Consider the following 19749-nt stretch of genomic DNA (forward strand, 5'->3'; position numbering starts at 1 on the left):
AAGTTGCATAAAGATTGAGTCACAACTGTGGCCTCTAGAGTGTTCACAAGCTATTCCTTTGATTTGACCGGGTGACCTAGTTTTTGACCCCACATGACCCAGATTCGAACTTGATCATCAAGACAAACATTCTGACCAAGTTTCATAAAGATTGAGCCACAACTGTGGTCTCTATAGAGTGTTCACAAGCTTTTCCTATGATCTGGCCGACTGACCTACTTTTTGACCCCACATGACCCAGTTTCAAACCTGACCTAGAGATCATCAAGACAAACATTCTGACCAAGTTTCACAAAGACTGGGTCACAACTGTGGCCTCTAGAGTGTTCACAAGGCAAATGTTGAAGGACGACGCACCCGGACACCGCCAGACGCCGGACAATGACCTGTCACAATACCTCACCTTGAGCACTTTGTGCTTAGGTGAGCTAAAAACTTAGGTCTTAGGAAATTAATGCTATATTTCTTAAGAATGCTTTGAAACTTAATTACTGCCAGATATTTTATGGAAATACATAGAGGATATTTGTTTGTTTTGAGTGAATATGGAATATATCTCACTGAGAAGTGAGAAAATTTCAAATATTTTCACGAGGGCGTAGCGCGAGTGAAAATGTGAAAATTTTCCCACTTCGAGGTGAGATATATTCCATATTCACGAAAAACAAACAAATTTTCTTTTTATTTTATGCTGTATTACGTTGAGATGTGCATTTTGCAACTATTTTAATCTCAGCGCGGGAAACAGAGGCGCGTAAACAGACATGACGTCAGACGTGCTGTGACGCTATAAAGACGCATGCAACATAAGTTCCATGTTGTTTCATTTTTTGCTGCATAACGGTATGAAATTCTCTTTAAGTAAAATAATTTGAATTGAGAAATATACTATAAAGAACAAAGTGCGACTACAATTTTCATCCAGTTTTAAGCAAATAATTTAAAATTCATACACAATGTAATGAGGGGAGGAGCTATATCTCTCAAAGTGTGAAAATATAGATTTCATATTTTCACAGTCTGAGTGATGAGATATGAAAATATTTAACTGATAGAATACAGTATTTCATTAGTTAGCATAAAATAAAAGAGAAATAGTTGTTTTTACTAGTTTTTACAAGGAAAATAGAAAATAATTCGTTATTCATTACTCAAGGTAAACTGCCTTCATCATAAATATCTATATAATGCGTTAAAACACATAATCCTCCGTAGCAGTATTGGTAACAACAGCAGAAAAGTTTTTATTGCCACGGCAGTCCAAGTTCTATTCCGGACACAGGCATCTTTTTTTTTCTTATTCAATATTTGGCATTTTTAACATACAATTTTAAAACAACAAGAATTGTGTCCATTGGACGTGTATGCACCCACATACTGCACCATTATCTAAATAGCTAAGTTTTTATAAAGAAAGGGCTATAATTCTAGACAAGAGGGCCATAATGGCCCTATATCGACTCAACTGAGATCAATTGCTTGCTTGAACAAATTTCTTTCCTAAAGCTTCAAAAACAACGAGAACTGTCACAGGAGTGACTCATACCCCCACCATACAGTCTTGTCACAGAAGAATGGCAACCATAAGAAATCTTAAAAATACTTAGAATAATATAAAAATGTCAAAAAAAGCTTAATACTTAAAAAGAATTTTACTCATCTTTGGAGTACATCATCCTGGGCTTCCACATATAAGTAATACTAGTATAATACTAGTATAGTAATACTAGTAAATATAAAAAAATTCTCTAATATTAGAGATACACTAAAAGTGAATACAAACAAGAGATCACAGAGTGATCTTGGCACCCACCAATGTGCCATTTCTGAGTGTTCCAAATTTCAAGATTTATTGACTAGCTCAAGGTCAAATTTCATTTCCGTACACAACACTGTGCATGTGGTTCAAATTCGAAAGCTGTAGCTTGAGAAATGTGAAAGCAGGTCACTAGGTCAATGTCAAGGTCAAAGTTTGTTTCGGTACACAATCCTATGCATGTGGTCCAAATTTGAAGCCTGTAGCTACAGAAATGTGAAAGTAGGTCACTAGGTCAATCTTAAGGTCAAAGTTCATTTCGATACACAAAACTATGCAAGTGGTCCAAATTTGAAGGCTGTAGCTCGAGAAATGTAAAAGTAGGTCACTAGGTCAATATCAAGGTCAAATTTTATTTTTGAACAAAAAACTATGCATGTGGTCCAAATTTGAAGCCTGTACCTTCAAAAATGTGAAAGTAGGTCACTAGGTCAATGTAAAGGTCAAAGTTTGTTTCGGTACACAAAACTATGCATGTGGTCCAAATTTGAAGGCTGTAGCTTGAGAAATGTAAAAGTAGGTCACTGGGTCAAAATCAAGGTCAAATTTTATTTCGGAATACAAAACTATGCATGTGGTCCAAATTTGATGCCTGTACCTTAAAAATGTGAAAGTAGGTCACTAGGTCAATGTAACGGTCAAAGTTCATTTCAGTACACAGAACTATGCAAGTGGTCCAAATTTGAAGGCTGTAGCTTGAGAAATGTAGAAGTAGGTCACTAGGTCAAAATCAAGGTCAAATTTTATTTCGGAATACAAAACTATGCATGTGGTCCAAATTTGAAGCCTGTACCTTCAAAAATGTGAAAGTAGGTCACTAGGTCAATGTGAAGGTCAAAGTTTTTTTCAGTTCACAAAACTATGCATGTGGTCCAAATTTGAAGGCTGTAGCTTGAGAAATGTGAAAGTAGGTCACTAGGTCAAAATCAATGTCAAATTTCATTTGGAAACATGGAACTATGCATATGGTCCAAATTTAACGCCTGTACCTTCAAAAATGTGAAAGTAGGTCACTAGGTCAAAATCAAGGTCAAAGTTTTTTCCAGTGCACAAAACTATGCATGTGGTCCAAATTTGAAGGCTGTAGCTACAGAAATGTGGAAGTAGTAGGTCACTAGGTCAAAATCAAGGTCAACTCATGTCAAGGTTCATCTTGCCACTCAAAAATATACATGTGGTCCAAATTTGAAGGCTGTAGCTACAGAAATGTGAAAGTAGGTCACTAGGTTAAAAACAAGGTCAACTCATGTCAGGGTTCATCTTGCCACTCAAAAATATACATGTGGTCCAAATTTGAATGTTGTAGTTATTGACAAGAACATTTTAAAAGCTTTTCCCTATATAAGTCTATATGAACCATGTGACCCCCAGGGCGGGGCCATTTTTGACCCTAGGGGGATAATTTGAACAAACTTGGTAGAGAACCACTAGATGATGCTACATTACAAGTATCAAAGCCCTAGGCTTTGTGGTTTGGAAAAGAAGATTTTCAAAGTTTTTTCCCTATATAAGTCTATGTAAACCATATGACCCCCAGGGCGGGCCATATTTGACCCTAGGGGTATAATTTGAACAATCTTAGTTGAAGACCACTAGATGATGTCACATACAAAATATCAAAGCCCTAGACCCTGTGGTTTTGGACAAGAGGTTTTTCAAAGTTTTTCCCTATATAAGTCTATATAAACCATGTGACCCCCAGGGCGGGGCTATATTTGACCCCAGAGAAAAAATTTGAATCAACTTGGTAGAGGACCACTAGATGATGCTTCAAACCAAATATCAAAGCCCTAGGCTCTGTGGTTTTGGACAAGAAGGTTTTCAAAGTTTTTCCCTATATAAATCTATGTAAAATATAGAAATAAACAAAGGGCCATAACTCACTCAAGAATTGTTGAACCAGTCTGATATTCAGGGGGACACAACTAGGGTACCAATACATCATTCTGACAAAGTTTGGTCAAAATCCCCCCAGTAGTTTCTGAGGAGATGCGATAACGAGAAATTGTTAACGGACGGACGGACGGAATGACGGACGGACGGACCACGGACGCAGAGTGATTTTAATAGCCCACCATCTGATGATGGTGGGCTAAAAAGTGTCTTACCGACCCATGTTACCACAGAAAAATGTATTTACTTTTTACATAGGACTTATACCGTATTTTGGTGTGTATAGGTCGCGGTAATGTATAGTCCGCATCTAATTTTTGCTCTGGAAATGGTCGGAGAATTAACTTCTAGCGTATTAGTTGCAGTTAAATTTCTGATTTTTTCCCCAGCAATATTTAATATTTACAGGCAAAAAAGTTATGGCGGCTGCCATATTGATGCCGCGGACTGAATCATTATCAGAACCTGATTGGTGGAAATCGAACAGTGTTATTTTCGTTCCCAACCGTTTCGTACCAACAGTAGTATCGGTAACAGACTACATCAAAGAAAAGCGGCTTTTTGACACTAATTGGCAGCAGACGGTTTGCGTTTACATTCTGTTATCATGCAAGTTTAAGTGTGAATTGTTTGCACAGCAATTATAACACCTTTCCGTGTCATGTAAATATTAACCGCGTTCTTTTGATTCTGAGTAAAAAGCTTAACAAAACATCTCTTTTTGGATTTTTTTCTTTTATTTAAAAATTGAAAGTAAAAAATTATCTTTCAAGTTTTTTAATACACTAAGAATTAGTATAAACAATGTTTGGAATGGAGGACAGATCTGTCCGGATTTTATCCAACCCGGAGTACATGTCAATGGCGTCCAGTAAAACGAAAGTAGAAACAAACGTAATTCAGACTGCAAAAACATCTTTGAATTAAAGTCATTCGTAATTTTAATAGTCTGTATGGGTTATTTAGTATAATTTACGATATATTTTATTGAAAGTAACCGCTATTGGTTGAAAAGCCGCCGATATTGATATTTTTTATCCATTTTGTTCGTTCGTAACAGATGCATGTAATTTTGCGAGAGCTATGGCCAGAAAATTGGCCCGAAAAAAAAAAACTGCTGGCAATGTTCTGTCGTATAGGTCGCAGGAACTTTTTCAGGCAGCAAAATGGGTAGAAAAAGTGCGACCTATACGCACCAAAATAAAACAAGAGGACCATGATGGTCCTGAATCGCTCACCTCTTCCCACAGGACCCAGTTTTGAGTATGACGTCGTTTTTTCTATTATTTGACATAGTGACCTAGTTTTTCGGCTCATGTGACCCAGTTTTGAACTTGACCTAGATATTATCAAGATAAAAATTCTGACCAATTTTCATGAAGATCCATTGAAAAATATGGTCTCTAGAGAGGTCACAAGGTTTTTCTATTATTTGACCTATTGACCTAGTTTTCGAAGGTACGTGACCCTGTTTTGACCTTTACCTAGATATCATCAAGGTGAACATTCTCACTAATTTTCATGAAGATCTCATGAAAAATATAGCCTCTAGAGAGGTCACAAGGTTTTTCTATTTTTATACCTACTGGCCTAGTTTTTGACTGCACGTGACCCAGTTTCGAAACTGACCTAGATATCATCAAGGTGAACATTCAGATCAATTTTCATGAAGATCCATTGAAAAATATGGCCTCTAGAGAGGTCAAAATATTTTAATAATTTTAGACCTACTGACCTAGTTTTTGACCGCAGTTGACCCAGTTTCAAACTTGACCTAGATATCATCAAGATGAACATTCAGACCAACTTTCATACAGATCCTATGAAAAGTATGGCCTCTAGAGAGGTCACAAGGTTTTTTTATTATTTGACCTACTGATCTAGTTTTTTAAGGCACGTGACCCAGTTTCAAATCTGACCTAGATATCATCAAGGTGAACATTCTGACCAATTTTTATGGAGATCCATTCATAAGTATGGCCTCTAGAGAGGTCACAAGGTCTTTCTATTTTTAGATCTACTGACCTAGTTTTTAACGGCACATGACCCTGTTCCGAACTTGACCTAGATATTATCAAGATGAACATTCAGACCAATTTTCATACAGATCCCATGAAAAATATGGCCTTTAGAGAGGTCACAAGGTCTTTCCATTATTTGACCTACTGACCTAGTTTTTGATGGCACGTCACCCACTTTCGAACTTGACCTAGATATTATCAAGACGAACATTCAGACCAACTTTCATATAGATCCCATGAAAAATATGGCCTCTAGAGAGGTCACAAGGTTTTCTATTATTTGACCTACTGACCTAGTTTTTGAAGGCACGTGACCCACTTTCGAACTTGACCTAGATATCATCAAGTTGAACATTCTGACCAATTTTCATGAAGATCTCATGAAATATATGGCCTCTAGAGAGGTCACAAAGTTTTTCTATTTTTAGACCTACTGACCTAGTTTTTGACCGCATGTGACCCAGTTTCGAACTTGGCCTAGATATCATCAAGATGAACATTCAGACCAACTTTCATACAGATCCCATGAAAAATATGGCCTCTAGAGAGGTCACAAGGTTTTTCTATTATTTGACCTACTGACCTAATTTTTGATTGCATGTGACCCACTTTCGAACTTGACCTTGATATCATCAAGGTGAACATTCTGACCAATTTTCATGAAGGTCTCATGAAATATTTGGCCTCTAGAGAGGTCACAAGGTTTTTCTATTTTTAGACCTATTGACCTAGTTTTTGACCGCACGTGACCCAGTTTCGAACTTGACCTAGATATCATCAAGATGAACATTCAGACCAACTTTCATACAGATCCCATGAAAAATATGGCCTTTAGAGAGGTCACAAGGTTTTTCTATTATTTGACCTACTGACCTAGATTTTGACGGCATGTGACACAGTTTTGAATCTGATCTAGATATCATCAAGGTGAACGTTTTGACTAATTTTCATGAAGATCTTGTGAAATATATGGCCTCTAGAGAGGTCACAAGGTTTTTTTATTTTTAGACCTACTGACCTAGTTTTTGACCGCACGTGACCCAGTTTCGAACCTGGCCTAGATATCATCAAGATGAACATTCAGACCAACTTTCATACAGATCCCATGAAAAATATGGCCTCTAGAGAGGTCACAATGTTTTTCTATTATTTGACCTAGTGAGGCACGCACGCACGGATGACGGACACCGCGCGATCATAAAAGCTCACCTTGTCACTTTGTGACAGGTGAGCTAAAAAAGGTTACTTCCCTTTGGCTCTAAGCCAATCAGAATGAGATATAGTGAATACATCAAAATTAACCTTAAATTCTATGTAAAAGGGGACATAATTCAAGAAAGATTGGTGTCAGAGTTATGCACCTTGTGTCACATGATGTGGGTGATGAGGTGGAACATCTACCGTATAACCCCGTTTAAACGCCCCCGGGGGCGATGCATTTTATTAAAAATTTGATCCAAACAATGTAAGTAACTCGTATAAACGCCCCCCTATTCATCCCAATTCATGCACTGACATAACCCGATACGTAATCGTACTGGGAATCTGTGTAAAGTCGCGCGCTGAGTGACGTGATCCAAGTTAAATTCCATCAATACTGTAGCATTATTAACTTTATGTGGATTTACCTGCACGTGGCATTATTTGGTACTTACACACAGTAGATTTATTTGTGCCATGCCTGTTCAGGATGTTGACGTGTTTAAAAGTTTGCGTATAACCCCGTATCAAGTGTGTTTTTTTTAAATTCATTTGTATTGTAATGGAATTGTTATTATCTGGATATTATTCTGTTGGATCTAGGACCAATTTTTGAAGGTAAGATTTTTTTATTTTCCCCCAAAAAACGTGGGGGGGGGCGTTAATTAGAGGGGGGCGTTAATACAGAGTTATACGGTATTTTAAGTTTGAATCAAATCCATTCAGTAGTAACTGAGATATAGAGAAAATACATGAAAATTAACCTTAAATTCTAAGTAAAAAGGGGCATAATTCATGAAAAATTGGTGTCAGAGTTATGCACCTTGTGTCCCATGATATGGGTGATGAGGTGGAACATCTATTTTAAGTTTTAATCAAATCCATTTTGTAATAACTAAGATATAGTGAAAATACATCAAAATCAACCTTAAATTTAAAGTAAAAGGGGACATAATTCATAAAAAATTTAAGTCAGAGTTAAGCACCTTATGTCACATGATGTGGGTGATGAGGTGGAACAACTATTTTAAGTTTGAATCAAATTCATTTAGTAATGACTGAAATATAGTGAAAATACAACAAAATTAACCCTAAATTCTAAGTAAAAGGGGACATAGTTCATGAAAACTTGGTGTCAGAGTTATGCACCTTGTGTCACATGATGTGGGTGATAAGGTGGAACATCTATTTTAAGTTTGAATCAAATCCATTTAGTAATAACTGAGATAATAGATTTCGCGACGCGATGCAACGCGACGCAACGCGACAAAACTGACTCCTATATAGCCGCCCCCCTCCCAGACATGTTTGGTGGGAGTATAAAAAACTAGGCAAGTAGGTCATGGTAAAGATTTTTCAAGATAACTACCGGTACTGAAATTTGCTAAAAAAATATGCAGGTGATCCAAATCTCTTTGCTGTAGCTTAAAAAAAAAGTAAGTAGGTCAGAAGGTCAGGGCTGAGAATATTAAAGATGAATCCAAATTTCTATGCTTACCTTCGAAAATGAAAGTAGGTCAGTAGGTCAAGATTAAGACCATTCAAGATGATTATTGAAATCATCAAAAATTATTCAGGTGGTCCAAATTCTAGGCAGTAACGTCAAAAACAAGAATGTAGGTCATGCTTTAGACTATTTGAGACGAGTATTGAAATCTGTATCAAACATTTTACATGTGGTCCAAATTTCTTTGCTGTAACTTCAAAAACAAGAAAGTTGGTCAGTAGGTCACAATTAAGACTATTCATTGAAAACTATCAAACATTATACAGGTGATCCAAATCTCTTTGCTGTAGCTTCAAAAACAAGAAAGTAGGTCAGTAGGTCATGATCAAGATTATTCAAGATGAGTATTGAAATCTGTATCAAAAATTATACATGTGGTCCAAACTTCTATGCTGTAACTTCAAAAACAAAAAAAGTAGGTCAGTAGGTCAAGATTAAGACTATTCAAGATAAGTATTGAAATTTGTATCAAACATTTTACTTATGGTCCAAATTTCTTTGCCATTGCTTCAAAAACAAGTAAGCCTATGTAAACAGGGTTCCCACTCTTTTCCGTGGAAATAATTCAAGGACTTTTCCATGACATTTTCACAAAATTCAAGGACTGATAGAGCGCCTCGTGGTTCAAAGGTAGAGCGCCCAAACCTGATCCAGACATTGTATGTTCAAGTCCCGTCAGATATGAAATTCTTTCACTGCCTCTAAGATCTTTAATAGGTGCTAGAACTTTAAGAAAATAAGCTAGAGCTAGGTGCTAGAACTTTAAGAAAATAAGCTAGAGTTATCCCTAAAGAGGATAAATACTTCTACCTCGCTCACTGTCACTTGGTTAAAGTAGTACTGTTTAAGAGACATAATGGAAAATATCCAGGTCCGAGTTATCTCCCCTTTGGGAGATTATCTTGTAAAATGAGCATCCTCATGCCATATACTACCAGTCTGTAAAGTTTCAACAAAACCCTTCAAACAGTTTAGAGCTAGGTTCACAAGAATCATGGACAGACATAAATGGACAGATGGACAGACTCCAATATACCCCCTCTGAACTTCATCGGTGGGGGTATAATACATATAAATTTAATTAAACTCAAAAACAGGACTCGTACAATGCAGTCATCTGGCAATACCAATTTATTGTCAATTTTCAGACTTTTGAGGTCGTAATTTACACTAGCTTTGCCAATTTCTCTTCTTTGTAGGAAAGAAATCATTTTTCAAAGTGTGCCACGTTTTTCTTTCATCTTAATCACCAGACGCTTTACAAAGAAAGACAACTCCGTATAGACTAAGTAGGTGTAACACCACTAACATCTCAACTGAAGTGAAAAGAATCTTAAAGACACAAATTTTTCAAGAAAAGGGATAGCAATGCCGGTGTTTCTGTATTTAAATATTTTTTATGTACACTGGCAATATTGCGAGCATACAGAAAGAACAAAATTCCGAACTTTTTCCAGGTTTTTTGCTCTTTCTTTAAAATTCAAGTACTTTCAAGGCCTTGAAAATGAAATGAAAAATTCAAGGACTTTTCCAGTTTTCCAGGAAGCGTGGGAACCATGTGTAAAACAAGGGACAACCTGAACAAAAAAACAAGTAAGCCTATGTAAAACAAGGGACAACCCGGACAAAAAAACAAGTAAGCCTATGCAAAACAAGGGACAACCCGGACAAAAAAACAAGTAGGTCTATGTAAAACAAGGGACAACCCGAACATAGCCTATACTGACCCTATATTGACCCCATGGTCAAGATTTAAACAAAATTGATAGTTGACCACTAGACAATACTAAATATCTAAGGTCTGGACTTCATGGTTCAAGACAAGACGATTTTTTAAAGGTATTTCCTATATAAGTCAATGTAAAACAAGAGACCCATAGGCATCCATGGTCATGATTTGAAAAATCTTGGTAGAGAACCACTAGAGCATGCCACATACTAAATATCTAAGCTCTGAGCCTTATGGTTTAAGATAAGAATTTTTTAAAAGGTTTTTCCCTATACAAGTCTATTTAAACCATGTGCCCCCATCCCTCCCTGGTGGGGCCAGTTTTAACCCCAGGGAAATAATTTGAACAAACTTAGAAAAGGACTACTACACAATAGTACATACCAAATATCAAAGCCCTAGGCCAAGTGGTTTTGAACAAGAAGATTTTCAAAGTTTTTCCTATATAAGTCTATATAAACCAAATGACACCCAGGGCGGGACCATATTTGACCCTAGGCAAATGATTTGAATAGTCTTGGTAGAGGACCATTAGATAATGCTACATACAAAATATCAAAGCCCTAGGCCCTGGGGTTTTAGATAAGAAGATTTTCCAAGTTTTTCCCTATATAAGTCTATATAAACCATGTGACCCCCTAGGTGGGGCCATATTTGACCCTGGGGGAAAATTTGAAAAACCTTTGTAGAGGACCACTAGATGATGCTACATACAAAATATCAAAGCCCTAGGCCTTGCGGTTTTGGACAATAAGATTTTCAAAGTTTTCCCTATATAAGTCTATATAAACCATTTGACCCCCAGGGCGGGACCATATTTGACCCTAGGGGGATCATTTGAATAAACTTGGTGGAGACAACTAGATAATGCTACATACCAAATATCAAAGCCATAGGCTCTGTGGTTTTGGACGAGGAGATTTTCAAAGTTTTTCCCTATATAAGTCTATATAAACCATGTGACCCCCAGGGCGGGGCCATATTTGACCCTAGGGGGATCATTTGAACAAACTTAGTAGAGGACCGCTAGATGATGCTACATACCACATATCAAAGCCCTAGGCCCTGTGGTTTTGGACAAGAAGATTTTCAAAGTTTTTCCCTATATAAGTCTTTATAAACCATGTGACCCCTAGGGTGGGGCTATATTTGACCCTAGGGGGATAATTTGAACAATCTTGGTAGAGGACCACTAGATGATGCTACATACCAAATATCAAAGGTCTATATAAACCATGTGACCCCCTGGGCGGGGCCATATTTGACCCTTGGGGGATAATTTGAATAAACTTGGTAGAGGACCACTAGATAATTGCTACATGCCAAATATCAAAGCCCTAGGACCTGTGGTTTTGAAAGAAGATTTTTAAAGTTTTTCCTTCCGATTGCCATGAATGGAAGTCAATTCTTTGAACAATGTTTAAAGAAGACCACACAAGAATTGTCTCTATAGCCAAACTATCAAAGGGCCGTGACTGCAGTAAAAATAGTCACACACAAAATTCCTTCCTATGGTCATCTGCACATCAAGGTTGTTCACCTGTGAAAGTTTGAAGCAGATCAGCTAATATTATAGAACGAGTTGGACACACAAAATTTCAAGACATACAGATGTGTGGACAGCAGCAACGCTATGTATGCCCCCCTTACTGAGATACCAGCTTACATACAAAAACTTACGCACGAGTGAGTGTAATAGCTCTATCTGTTCTTTGAATTGTTGAGCAAATTTATACATAATTAGCAAAAAGTCAATGTAATTTAATAAAGGAACTAAATGTTTAATATCCATGATGATAAAATAAAAGATCTATCCATCATATTTATGATACCTCAAATAAACATAAATATGTTTACAGTCAAATTGAATGTGCTTAATGTGTTTTCACTCTACCAAACAGAACTTACTATCAAAGAAGAAGAGTGCAAGAATGTCACAATATACGCCCGTCACAGCAAATTTCTTTACTCTAGCACCTGTATTTGCAAATGGAATTTTAATTTTGTGGTAATTTTTGTAATAACTAAGTGTTTTGTTTTTCTTAGTCCACAAAAAAACTCCTTACCAGGTAGAGATACCTTAAAATACACCTAAAATTGGAAAGTAACATCTATGTTGTACCACAGAAAAGTGGTCTTGGTTTTTCCCTACGCTCAATTATAAAAAAGTTACAATATAAGTTATTTATAGTAACAACTAAGGGAAGTTAATCTTAAAAAAAAAAAAAAAAAAAAAAAAAAAAAAAATAAAAAAAAAAAAAATGTAAGTCCTCACAAAAATCTTTACCAGGTAGAGACTGGTCAAAATACACCTCAAAATTGGATGTAGCATGCATGTTGTACTACAGAAAAGTGGTCTCGATTTTTCCCTACGACTAGTAATGAAAAACTTACAATATAAGCTATTTATAGTAACAACAAAGGGAAGTAATTCTAAAGAAGGGAACTGCACATGACACTTCGTCTCATGATGATGTATAATTGTGTCAAGTTACATCAAAATCCCTCCATGCATGAAGAAGAAATGCTTCGGACAAAGTCATTCTTGTATCTGACCTTTGGCCTCTAAGTGTGACCTTGACCTTAGACCTAGGGACCTGGTTCTTGCGCATGACACTACGTCTCGTGGTGGTGAACATTTGTGCCAAGTTATATCAAAATCCCTCTATGCATGAAGAAGAAATGCTCCGGACAAGGTTTTCATTCTTGTATCCTTTGACCTCTAAGTGTGACCTTGACCTTAGACCTAGAGACCTGGTTCTTGCGCATGACACTCCGCCTCATGGTGGTGAACATTTGTGCCAAGTTATATCAAAATCCCTCTATGCATGAAGAAGAAATGCTCCGGACAAAGTTTTCATTCTTGTATCCTTTGACCTCTAAGTGTGACCTTCACCTTAGACCTAGGGACCTGGTTCTTGCGCATGACACTCCTTCTCATGATGATGAACAATTGTGCCAATTTTCATCAAAATCCCTCTATGCATGAAGAAGATATGCTCCGGACAAAGTCATTCTTGAATTTGACCTTTGACCTCTAAGTGTGACCTTGACCTTAGACCTAGGGACCTGGTTCTTGCGCATGACACTCCGTCTCATGATGGTGAACAACTGTGCCAAGTTTCATCAAAATCCCTTCATGCATGTAGAAGATATGCTCCGGACAAGGTCTGTGGACGCCGCCCGCCCGCCCGCCCGCCAGGGGCGTTCCCATAATACGTCCCGTTTTTCAAACGGGCGTATAAAAAGGCTAGAAATTATAGTCAGCTGAAGTAGAACTATCAATTTTGGTAAAAAGGCATATCTAATGAAAGTGCTTTTGTAGAATGCAAAGAAGTGTCACATTTATGGGGGAAAGGGGCAAAATTATGTCAAGGCATTTATTTGTAAACATTGCACCAGACCCAAAACCTTAAAAAAACTTATTTGTCTTTATAGTTATCCGGCTATGAAGACAATACTGCTAAAGAACCGGCTTTGTGCCATAGCACTGGCAATTAGTTTTGTGAAATGTCAAGCAAAACCATACTAACCATTCAAAAATTCCTTTTGCAATGTAGTTTTCGGTTTAACATAAGTCATTTTTGTCATAGCATTTAATCCTTACAGCATACTACTGTACATCCTCCCTTTTGGAGTGGAATCTTACATGCATAACTTCACATGCTATGATGTTTGAGGACTCTTTGACACACACTTGGATAGACAGATACTATCCTGACTGATGTTCTAATGGCAGGGTAGCTACACCTTTGTTCCCTCTGTAATAGTTGTTCTTTTTAAGCGCAATAAAGAAACAGAATGAATAGAATTATTGTTATCTATTGTTCTCCTAGCCACATTACCATCCTACTGTATGTGCGGACATCCAAGCAGACTGACGGATGGACGAACAAGGGCTAATTTAAAGTCCTCCCAAAAATTTTGAGGGGCACAAAAATACTTAGGTCTAAGGTTCTCCCATTTATAAGTAGAAAACTTGTGGTCTATCAACAGACGGAACAATGAAGCCAAAGATGAGGCCAAATTTAAAAATATGTTTGCTGTCTCCCTACCTACCCACTTAAAATGCTGTGCCCCAAAAGTTTTTATTGGACAATGCTGGTCAAATTTTTTTTTAAGCTGTGATATGACAAGTGCCACATATATTTCAAGTAAGCAAAATAATGAATAAGAAAGTTTAAATTGTATTATTTAATTTCATCCTTTTATATGACATTATACAATATGTCTTATTAATACAGAAGAAATATTCTGTAAGAAACTATCATATATCTACTGGTAATTGTCTATTACCCCCACAAAAAATGAGTTGCCTACCTACCTACCCAACTTTAAAAAGTAAGGTTGGGAGACAGCAAACAAAGACTTTTTTAAATGTGGCCTGAATGCAAAGCTATATGCATATACTTCTTTCTTTTGTTGGGGAGTTATGTAAGCATAAAATTTAGTTTATACCAGGACTAATCAAACAGGAATCAATTTTCTCCACTTGCTGATCACAATCAGTCGCTTTTCTCTCCTTATTTACTGTGCTGTAAGGGTTTTCCCCATCATCTGTCACTGGCTTCTTTACACTGTTGTACTGGTTTTCTGAAATAAACACAGAGAAACATTTGCTGCTGGGAAGGGAGTTCATCTTATTAATACCAAATTCAGAGTTTTTGAAATATTTTAAGCAGTTACTGATGTTAAATTAATAAATCAAGTATTGCCATGCAATGCAATGTGTCCTACTGACATGTGACAAATATTCTCAACTGCACAAACAATAGAAAATTAAAAGACCTTCATTCCCAACCGCCCCTATCTGAAACACCCCGCCCCAGAATTTTTTACTGGTCAAAATCCGTATATCCAAACTTTAATGTCTGGATACTGATACCCTTTAATAAACATTGCCTCAATCTTCAGTTTAAACAAGAGGGCCCTGAAGGCCCTGTATCGCTCATCTGACCTATGGACCTAAAGATCAGATCATCAAGATTAACATTCTAACCAAGTTTCATTAAGATATGGTCATAAATGTGGCCTCTAAAGTGTTAACTAGCTTTTCCTTTCATTTTGACCCCACATGACCCAGATTCGAACTTGACCTAAAGATCATAAAGATTAACATTCTGACCAAGTTTCATGAAGATACAATCATAAATGTTGCCTCTAGATTGTAAACAACCTTTACATTTGATTTGACCTTGTGACCTAGTTTTTGACCCCACCTGACCCAGATTGAAATTTGACCTTTAGATCATTAAGATTAACATTCTGACCAAGTTTCATTAAGATATGGTCATAAATGTGGCCTCTAGAGAGTTAACTAGCTTTTCCTTTGATCTGACCTAGTGGCCTAGTTTTGACCCCACATGATCCAGATTCGACATTGAACTAAAGATCATCAAGGATAACATTCTGACCAAGATTCATGAAGATACAGTCATAAATGTAACCTCTAGAGTGTTAACAAATTTTTCCTTTGATTTTTTGACCTGGTGACCTAGTTTTTGATCCCACATGATCCAGGTTCGAACTTGACCTAGAGGTCATCAAGACAAACATTCTGATTAATTTTCATAGAGATATAGCCATGAATGTGGCCTCTAGAGTGTTAACAAACTTTTCCTTTGATTTGACCTGGTGACCTAGTTTTTGTCCCCAGATGATCCAATACCAAACTTGTCTAAGATTTTATTGAGGGCAACATTCTGACCAAGTTTCATTAAGACTGGGCCAAAACTGTGACCTCTAGAGTGTTAACAATCTTTTCCTTTGATTTGACCTGGTGACCTAGTTTTTGACAGCAGATGACCCAATATCGAACTTGTCCACGATTTTATTGAGGGTAACATTCTGACCAAGTTTCTTTAAGATTGGGCCAAAATTGTGACCTCTAGAGTGTTAATAAGCTTTTCCTTTGATTTGATCTGGTGGCCTAGTTTTTGATCCCAGATGACCCAATATCAAACTTGTCCAAGATTTTATTGAAGGTAACATTCTGACCAAGTTTCATTAAGATTGGGCCAAAATTGTGACCTCTAGAGTGTTAACAAGCTTTTCCTTTGATCTGACCTGGTGACCTAGGTTTTGATCCCTAGATGACCCAATATCGAACTCCTCCAAGATTTTATTGAGGGTAACATTCTGACCAAGTTTCATTAAGATTGGGCCAAAATTGTGACCTCTACAGTGTTAACAGTCAAATTGTTGACGACGACGGACGGACGACGACGGACATAGGGCAATCACAAAAGCTTACCTTGAGGAATTCGTGCTCAGGTGAGCTAAAAACAATAGGGGTTGTCTACTCCATAAGCCCCGACACCCTATGAAGTTTGAAGGTTCTAGGTCAAATGGTTCTCCGTTATTGATCGGAAATGAAGTATGACGGACGGACAAAGCAACAACAATTATTATTATGTCTCCCCCAGTTGGGGGGAGACATAGTTTGATATATAATCCATGTTGTAGAGCATTGTCAGGTATATTGTAACAACTAACATTTTTAACACTGATTTTAAATACCGATATGCTTGTTTTGGACATGATTCTGAATATCCAATCATTTTCGGACGAATAATATTTGGCCCCTATAAAAACCTATACTTGTTTTCATATGAATATATTTTTGGCTGATTATAAAAATTGTTATCTCCATGATAAATTATATCTATATTGTTTAATGATTTTTGGCTGATAAAAATGTTATCATGTAAGTTATTTATAGTAACAACAAAGGGAAATTAATCTTTAAAACAAGAGGACCATGATGGTCCTGAATCGCTCACCTCTTCCCACATGATCCAGTTTTGAGTATGACGTCGTTTTTTCTATTATTTGACATAGTGACCTAGTTTTTGAGCTCATGTGACCCAGTTTTGAACTTGACCTAGATATTATAAAGATAAAAATTCTGACCAATTTTCATGAAGATCCATTGAGAAATATGGTCTCTAGAGAGGTCACAAGGTTTTTCTATTATCTGACCTATTAACCTAGTTTTTTAAGGCACGTGACCCAGTTTCAAACTTGACCTAGATATCATCAAGGTGAACATTCTGACCAATTTTCATGAAGATCCATTCAAGGGTATGGCCTCTAGAGAGGTCCCATGGAAAATATGGCCTCTAGTTAGGTCACAAGGTTTTTCTATTATTTGACCTACTGACCTAGTTTTTGATGGCATGTGACCCACTTTCGAACTTGACTTAGATATCATCAAGGTGAACATTCTGACAAATTTTCATGAAGATTTCATGAAATATATGGCCGCTAGAGAGGTCACAAGGTTTTTCTATTTTTAGACCTACTGACCTAGTTTTTGACCGCACGTGACCCAGTTTCAAACTTGACCTAGATATCATCAAGATGAACATTCAGACCAACTTTCACACAGATCCCATGAAAAATATGGCCTTTAGAGAGGTCACAAGGTTTTTCTATTATTTGACCTACTGACCTAGTTTTTGAAGGCACGTGACCCAGTTTCGAACTTGACCTAGATATCCTCAAGGTGAACGTTCTGACCAACTTTCATGAAGATCTTTTGAAATATATGGCCTCTAGAGAGGTCACAAGGTTTTTCTATTTTTAGACCTACTGACCTAGATTTTGACCGCACGTGACCGAGTTTCGAACTTGACCTAGATATCATCAAGATGAACATTCTGACCAATTTTCATGAAGATCCATTGAAAATTATGGCCTCTAGAGAGGTCACAAGGTTTTTCTATTTTTAGACCTACTGACCTAGTTTTTGACGGCATGTGACCCAGTTTCGAACTTGACCTAGATATCATCAAGGTGAACACTCTGACCAACTTTCATAAAGATCCCATGAAAAATGTGACCTCTAGAGTGGTCACAAGCAAAAGTTTACGGACGGACGCACGGACGGACGCACGGACGGACGATGGACGACGGACACCGCGCGATCACAAAAGCTCACCTTGTCACTTTGTGACAGGTGAGCTAAAAAAAAAAAAAAAAAAAAAAAAAAAAAAAAAAAATCTATATAATATAAGTCCACAAGAAACTCTTTACCAGGTAGAGATAGGTCAAAATACACCTAAAAATTGGATGTAACATGCATGCTGTACCACAGAAAAGTGGTCTCGATTTTTCTCTACCGCCAGTAATAAAAAAGTTACAATAAAATCTATTTATAGTAACAACAAAGGGATGTAATTCTAAAAACAAGGGTGCCTCATGGTGGTGAACATTTGGTCCAAGTTACATCAAAATCCCTCCATGCATGAAGAAGAAATGTTCCGTACAAAGTCATTCTTGAATTTGACCTTTGACCTCTAAATATGACCTTGACCTTAGACCTAGGGACCTGGTTCTTGCGCATGACATGTTGTCTCATCCAGGGGAATATTTGTGCCAACTGATATCTAAATCCTGCTTTGCATGACAAAGTTATAGACCGGACAGGAAAAAAATCCTCTTGACCTTTGATCTCAAAGTGTGACCTTGACCTTTAAGCTAGGGTACTGGGTGTTGTGCAATACACGTCGTCTCATCATGGGAAACATTTATGCCAAGTAATATTGTAATCCCTTGATGGATGACAGAGTTCTGGATCGGACAGGGAAAAAACCTTATTGACCTTTGACCCCCAATTGTGACCTTGACCTTTGAGCTAGGGGTCTGGGATTTGCGCATGACACGTCGTCTCATCATGGGGAACACTTGTGCTAAGTGATATTAAAATTCCTTAATGAATGTCAGAGTAATGGACCGGACACGAAACAGACCCTGTTCATGCTATGTTAACATTTGACTGCTAAGTGTGACCTTGACCTTTGAGCTAGGGGTTTGAAAGTTGTGCATGACACATCGTCTTATTATGAGGTACATTTGTGCCAAGTAATATTAAAATCCCTTCACAGATGGGAGAGTTATGGACCGGACAGGAAAAAAGCCTTGTTGACCTTTGACCTCAAATTGTGACCTTGACCTTTAAGCTAGGTGTCTAGGTTTTGCGCATGACACGTCGTCTTCTCATGGGGAACATTTGTGCCAAGTAATATTAAAATCTCTTCATGGATGGGAGAGTTATGGACCGGACAGGAAAAAAGCCCTGTTGACCTTTGACCTCCAACTGTGACCTTGACCTTTGAGCTAGGGGTCCGGGTTTTGCGCATGACACGTCGTCTCATCATGGGGAACATTTATGCCAAGTAATATTAAAATCCCTTCATGGATGACAGAGTTATGGACCGGACACGAAACTGCGGACGGACGGACGGACGGACGGACAGACGGACGGATGGACAGACGGAATGACGGAAAAGCACATTCCTATAGTCCCCAAAACTGGTTTTCAACCAGTAGGGGACTAATAACTGTTGGAGGCAGTTTTGGGACATATCGGGCATTTTGTGTGGGTTTTTTTTAAAAAAAACTTAAATTGAATCTTTAATAGAACATAAAACTCCATGCTTTATTACGTGAATAAAATTAATTAAATTCTGCATATTAATTCGACATGAAATGTCTAGGATCAAAACAGTGTTTATACACAATTTCAATCTGGATCGAACTACAATAGAACAAACATAGCGTTTATTATTTATTTATTATT

General features: G+C 37.3%; 1 protein-coding gene across 1 annotated transcript in view; it reads right to left on the reverse strand.

The window, feature by feature from the left end:
* The window catches only part of LOC123538529 (uncharacterized), a 194074-nt gene that overhangs the window by 153017 nt on the left and 21308 nt on the right, over positions 1–19749 (reverse strand). Inside the window, exon 3 of the mRNA XM_045322688.2 lies at positions 14625–14759. Within this exon, the coding sequence (XP_045178623.2) occupies positions 14625–14759 (135 nt within the window). The remainder of the gene's footprint in view (positions 1–14624; positions 14760–19749) is intronic.

Source organism: Mercenaria mercenaria, chromosome 18 (assembly GCF_021730395.1).
Source record: "Mercenaria mercenaria strain notata chromosome 18, MADL_Memer_1, whole genome shotgun sequence".
NCBI lineage: Eukaryota > Metazoa > Mollusca > Bivalvia > Venerida > Veneridae > Mercenaria > Mercenaria mercenaria.